The 6,317-nt window shown below is 63.7% G+C and overlaps 1 protein-coding gene across 4 annotated transcripts in view; it reads right to left on the minus strand.

The window, feature by feature from the left end:
* Positions 1 to 4,481, minus strand: part of PLXNB3 (plexin B3) — a 16,352-nt gene extending 11,871 nt beyond the window's left edge. For 3 of the 4 annotated variants that reach the window (XM_035011229.1, XM_035011220.1, XM_035011212.1), the window contains exons 1-3: positions 4,390 to 4,481; positions 2,786 to 2,887; positions 159 to 1,199 (exon numbers count right to left, since the gene is read on the minus strand). In XM_035011229.1, coding sequence (XP_034867120.1) covers positions 159 to 1,190 — 1,032 coding nt within the window. In that variant the 5' untranslated portion in view covers positions 1,191 to 1,199; positions 2,786 to 2,887; positions 4,390 to 4,481. Of the gene's footprint in view, positions 1 to 158; positions 1,200 to 2,785; positions 2,905 to 4,389 lie in introns of all 4 variants that reach the window. The other variant, XM_035011238.1, reaches the window with a different exon arrangement.
* Positions 4,482 to 6,317: the final 1,836 nt, after the last annotated feature.

A 6,317-nucleotide genomic window follows, 5' to 3' on the forward strand; every position in this document is an offset into this window, starting at 1 on the left:
AGAGAGAGAGAGAGAGAAAGAGAGAGAGAAAGAGAGAGAGAGAGAGAGAAAGAGAGAGAGAGAGAGAAAGAGAGAGCGCGCGCGAGAGAAAGAGCGAGCGAGCGAGCGCGCGAGCGCGAGCCGGCAGGAGCCAAGCCCAGGGTGACGGGGCCACTCACGGCGGGCAGGGCGACGCAGCGGGACGTGACTCCGTACTCCACGGTGGCTTCCTCCAGGCCGCTGGGGCCCCGGCCGCCGGCCGTGTAGCACAAGCGCCGGGCGTGCTCCATGCTCCCGTCCAGCTCGGCCAGGGGAAAGGCACACAGCGCCGCCCGCGCCCCGCCGGGGCCTGCGGCGAACGCCGCCAGCAGCGTACTTGGCGTGAGGAAGGCAGCCTGGATGAGGCCCTGGCCCCGGCAGGTGAGCGGCACCTCCACGTAGGAGTAGAGGTTGGCGTCCCCCAGACAGACGCGGGCCACGTACGAGCGGTACTCGGCCTGCGCCCGGGCCCCGCGGCGGCGGAAGGCGAAGTAGGCCGCGCGGGCGTTGGCGAAGGCCCCCACGTAGCTGTTGTTGTAGTCGGACAAGTCGCCCACCACGAGGCGGCCCAGGCCCTCGCTGGAGAAGGGCTGCGGCCCGGCCAGCTGGCGCACGGTCAGGGGCGGCACCCCGCCCGACAGCTTGCCCGCCAGGCCTCTGGCCACCAGCAGGAGGTCCCGGCCGGGCGCCTGCACCACCAGGCCCACCGTGGCAACCCCTGGGGCGTTGGCGGCCACAAACTGCCCGTCCCCGGGGTCCTCGGCCTGGTACAGCACGCGCGCCACGTCCTCGAGGCCGCGCTTCTCGCACACGCCCTGGCGCGCCTGCCCGCAGGCCACGAGCTCCTGGGCCCGGCTGCTCACCAGCAGCAGCTGGTTGGTGTTGTCGGTGAGCCGGGCCTGCGGGCAATCGGCCGGGTCGCGGAAGGGCACGCAGTCGGGACTGTCCACGACCGGGCCGGTGACGGCCACCGCCTCGAGCCGCAGCTCGGGGCTGAGCTGGAAGAGGCGGTTCACCGCCCCGACGTAGAGCGTGCCGCGGCCCGGCGCCAGAGCCAAGTGGTTGAAGGTGGTGTTGGGGGCGGCGAAGTGACGGGCCCGAGCCAGGGGCAGCGGCAGGTACAGCAGGAGCACGGGCAGGAGGCGGGGGCCGAAGGGGCGCCGGGCAGCCATCACGGGCGCCTGCGGGGGGCGGGGGGCAGAGCCAAGTGAGGCCCGCACGCGTCAGGGCGGAGGAAGGCCCCAGGGAAGAGGGCGTGGAGAGAGAGCGCCGGAGGGACGGAGGGATGGGAGGAGGGAGGGAGGGAAGAACCTAGAAGAGTGGCAGGTAAGAAAGGGAGGGAGAGGACAGAGAAAGAGACAGAGGGAGACGGAGAGAAGCAGAGAGAGAGAGAGAGAGTATCCAAGGCACGGGGAGAAGGTGGGGCGGGGGGCACACATGGGTGCCCAAGGAAAGAATTGCTTTCATCTCCTACTTTTTATGCATCTAGATTGTTGAAGGAGGGGGCAGATCCTGAAGAGCCAGGGGAATGCGAACAGAAGGACTCTGAGTGAATGACAGAAGGGCCGTGACAGAGACAGGAAAGGGCAGGAGAGGAGGGCAGCGCAGGGGAGAAGCAGGAGGTGCTGATGGGGGGAGATGGGGGAGGCAGAGGGGTGGGCAGCACCCAGGCAAGGGGGAAGGGGGGCAAGGACAAGGACGAGGACAATGATGAAGAGGTGCAAGGCCACCATGCAAGAGTGGGGGACACCCATAGCACAAGGGACATCGAGGGCAGGTTTAGGGCCAGCTGTAAAGAGGGACCCCTGCCAGAGGGGAGAAGGAGTGCCAGGGAGGGAGAGAGAGCCAGGGAGAAACTGAGGCAGCCAGAGAACTGCAGGGCACAGGAATACAGGGCCGGCCGCAGAGGGCTGGGAGGTGGTCAGAGCAGGGGCTGGGGGAGACCCCAGGGCCAGACAGCGTGGGGGCTGGGGGAGACGGTGGGGGGGGGGCACCAAGAGACAACACGAGGCGTGGGGGGAGGGGGAGGCCTGTTCCCTGGCCTGTGGGCCCCAGCCCCTGGGGGTGTTAACGGGGAGGCATGGGAGAAAAGAGAGGGGGGAGCCTGACTGAGGAGAGGGCGGTCAGGGGGAGGGAGCAAGGCATGGGCTCCCCCACCTACCCACGTGCAGCCATTCAGAGCTCAGACTAAAGGTATCTGCCATGGGCCAGGTGGGGACCCCAAGCCTCCAGAGAAGGCTTGAGCGGGGCCCCTGCTCCATGCCCCCCACCCCACCTCCCAGCTGGCTGCTGAGGTGATCAGGCGAGAGAGGCACAGAAAGAGACCCCATGCCGGGCAGAGCCCCTGGGCACAGGAACCACAGAGAAGGGGACAGAAGCCAGGCCCTCAGTTGAGCTAGGGTCCTGCACAGCTGGGCACGTGGGCACATGCCAGCCAGGAGCAGGCCTGCTGTCACCCAGTGCCCTGCAGCTTGGCAGCAGAGACGCAAGGCCGGGCCCTGGTGGGCGTGCCAGCTGGAGGCTGAGCCCCGAGGATGGCCCCCAAGCCCCTTATCTCAGGAACACAGACAGGAAGGTCAGGCCTGGCCTGGGGACAGGGGCATTTCCTCTAGACCTGGAATATCGCTGGCAGTGTCTGGGGCGTGTGGCTGAGGGCGTAGAGGGACAGCATCTGGGGCCTCGAGGCCCAGGCTCCCCTGGACTGCTTGGCCTGCCTTGCCTTGCCCTCCCGGGGACATCTCTGCGGACAGGGGCCCCGGGCACTTACCGTTTCGGAGGGGAGCAACGGAGGGGTCTCCTGTGCAGTCCCCGGGGACGCACGGCTCCTCCGTTCAGCTAGCCCAGGGCAGTGGTGACGGGCACAAGACGGCTGTGGGGGGCATTGTCCTGAGTGGGAGGGACACCATTGAGGCTTGGCGGCCCGGGGAGGAGGGAGGCCGGGGGCGGGGGACAGGGGGCCAAGGGCCTGGCGGCTGGGCTCCACCACAGCTGGCAGCTTTGTCAACAGTGGCGGGGCCGAGGCAGCCCTGCCTCCACCCCAACAATGTCCTCTCTGTCCGCAGGCCCGGGCCAGGGACTCACTATCTGGTGCTCTTACCCCCACCCGGGCTCTTCTGGCCAGGGGGCTCCCTGCCACCCCCCACCCCCAGAGAGACACCCCCTGGGACCTGGGGACAAAGGACACAGTTTCTTTCAGCCAGAAAAATGAGACCCACACAGCCAGCCCCACCCCACTGCCACCCCGTGCCAGCCAGCCGGCTCCTCTCTGTCCCCGCCCCAAACCCCCCCCCTCCCGCCGGGTCCCTGGGAAGGGCACAGGGTAGGCCACTGAGCCCCCACGGGAAGGTCAGGGTGCTGAGCCCCTGCAATGCCAGCCTCAGCCTTGGTAGCCTTGGTGCCTGGTCCAAGTGCCAGGCCTGGCCCTCAATGGCTGCCTTTGTCCGGGCTGGGGGCAGGGAGGTGCTGACAAAGGCAGCCCGTCCAGGAGACCTTCCTCCCCAACCCCCCCAACCCCCTTGGCCCGGAATAAGACTGGCCAGAGAGCAGGCGACCTGTCTCCATCTAGCCCCGCCTCAGGGGACTCGTAAAGTCGTGCCAGGTACAGCCTGATGGTTGGGGGCGGTGCCGGTGGAGGACACTGCTGGGGGTGCACAGGACGGGGTGGGGGGCATGGCCCCCAGGAACCCAGCACTTGGCTTCCGGCATGGCAACGGGTTGCCGGCTGTTCCTTTCCCCCTCCCCCAGGGAAACACCATCCCAGGATGGGCCTAGGGCTCCCCTCCGTGCCTGGGGTGCCGAACAGGGTGGAGAACGGCGTGGCAGCTGGCTCTCCTGCCAACCCCACAGGGCACCATCTGCGCACGAAGCTCACAGAGCTGGGGCCCTGACCTAGGGCTGCAGGGGCAGGTGCACTCGGGCTGGGGTCCGCACTTTCTCCGTGGTGCACGGCGGCAGCAGGCTCCAGCGGCAGGCTCCGGGCTCCAGGGCGAGGTGGCAGCCTGTGGGGCTCACTGCCACCTGGCTGGGCCGGTTGGGTGGCTGTGGGGGGTGGGGAGCCAGGCGGGCCTCCGCCCTACCCTGTGCCCTGCCCCCGGCGCCCAGCCCCGGCCGGCCAGCTTTCCCATTTGGGGTTAGAAGCCTGGGGTCCTCCCTTCCAGCTCCGGGGCCACAGCCTCAGGGGGTAGTGCGTCCCTAAGGCCTGAGGAGCTGCTGTCTCAGGGCTCGGACTGGTGCCTGAGGGCCTTTGCCCTATCAGGCGAGTGGGCTCTGCAGACCCTTGGCTTCTCCCAGGTGCCAGCGCGCCCCAAGGCGGTGCCCACGACCCAGCGGCCCTGGCACCCCGCACCCTCGCCAGCCCCAGCTCCCGCCTACCTGGGGTTGAAGAGCAGCTGGCTGTGCCAGAAGCGCGTCCCAGCCGAGCCCCGGCCTCCCTCGCCACAGTGCCCAACCCGACTTATCCTGGCGGGGCGGCCGGGCCGCCCAGCCCCTCCCCGCCCGCCCGGTTGCCTGATGGTGCAGGGCAGGGCGCTGCTGCCCTCTGCCGGCCACGGTGGGCACCTAGCTGGAGCAGGTGAGAGCGGGGGCCGTGCCCTCCCATTGCGTGGGCAGGAGGGCATTCCGTAGCCTTCCATTCCTAAGCGCCTTGCGGTGGCACTGTCCAGAGACAAAGCCCACCGCCACCCGATCCAAGAGTCTCCGGGGCCTCAGGGGCAGAACTACTTGCCAACAGATGAGGCTCCACTGCCAGAAGAGCCCATCTCTGGAGGGAGGACACAGTGGGGCACCAAGGAGGGGAGCCAAGTCTCAGGGAGAACTTCACAGAGGAAGTGAGATTTAAGCTGACCTTGAACCACACAGTTCTGCTCCTGCTGATGTCTTCCTGACAACCAGGGCTGGTCTAAGTGTTCTGTTCTGTTCTGTTAACTCATTCACTCCTTCTGATGACCCTGGAGGGGGTACAGTTATTTCCTCCAGTTCAAAGGTGGGGAAACTGAGGCACGGGAGGATGGGAAACCTGCACAAAGTTGCATGGCCAGCTAGTGGCCAGGCTAAGAGTCACCTGCAGGCCCCCTGTACTTAACCATCAGGCCATGTGGCCCTGAACCATGAACCAAGGCAGGCGCTGGGCAGGAGGGGAGACGGCCTGCAGGTGGGTGCGGAGGTGAGCAAATCAGGGAGAACCTAGACTTATGTCACCATGACCTTGTAAATAGCTTTGAATTTGGACAAGTGTAAGCTGGTGGCCCTGGGTGGAGGAGGCAGAATCCTGTTGGGTAGGGTGGAGGCAGTGGAGGCAGGAGAATCCAGGAGAGCCTTACCCAAGATCATAGAAATTGTTTCCTGGGTCTCTTTTCTAATTTTTAAAAATAGATTTCCATATTCAGGTATTCTTCAAGTCATCTAGAGTGGATTTGTACGCAGGTGGTGTGAGGTAAGGGTCACATTTTCTCCTTTTCCACATGGAGGGCTGTCGTCTGAGCCCCAGCGTTCAGCCCATCCAGCCACTGACGTGCGCTTAGCCCTTGGTTACGTGCCCGGTCCAGGCCCAGGTGGCCAGGCGGCTCCCCCTCTGTCCCTTTGGTGTCTTTGTCTGCCCCTGCTACACTTACGAAAGCTTTAAAGCTTCCTTTTCTCCCCTTTCCCCTTTTCCTTCTCCTTGCTTTCCCCCTCGGTTTGTTGCTCCTTCTCCTTACCATCTTTCAAAATTTTCTTGCCTATTCTAGGGCTTTTAGTTTTCCTTAAAGGTTTAAGAAACAGCTTGTCAAGTTCTAGGAAAAAGTCTGTTGGAATTTCTTTGAAGGGGTAAATAGAGATTCTGTTGAATTCTGAATCACTTTGGAGACTGGCTATCTCTAAAATATTGTTTCCCCTTCTATGAACATAGTGTATCTCTCTCTTTATTAAGATCTTTTAAATATACTGTTTCCCTAGAGGACTGGCGCCTCATATGTTAGACTTCTGATGCCACGGTAAATGCTGTCTGTCTTCTTTCTCAGTGACCTTCTGGCTGTGTCGTTGGTGTGAAGTCTAATGATTCTTTTTGGATTCCTTTTGTGGATTCTGTGCCTTTTTTTTTTTTTTTAAGATTATTTATTTAGGGGCGCCTGGGTGGCTCAGTCGGTTAAGCGTCTGCCTTCGGCTCAGGTCATGATCCCAGGGTCCTGGGATCGAGCCCCGCATCGGGCTCCTTGCTCGGCAGGAAGCCTGCTTCTCCCTCTCCCCCTCCCCCTGCTTGTGTTCCCTCTCTCGCTGTCTCTCTCTCTGTCAAATAAATAAATAAAATCTTAAAAAAAAAAAAA

The sequence above is a fragment of the Mirounga leonina genome, unplaced genomic scaffold, assembly GCF_011800145.1.
Source record: "Mirounga leonina isolate KUSES-001 unplaced genomic scaffold, KU_Mleo_1.0 Mir_101799, whole genome shotgun sequence".
Lineage (NCBI taxonomy): Eukaryota > Metazoa > Chordata > Mammalia > Carnivora > Phocidae > Mirounga > Mirounga leonina.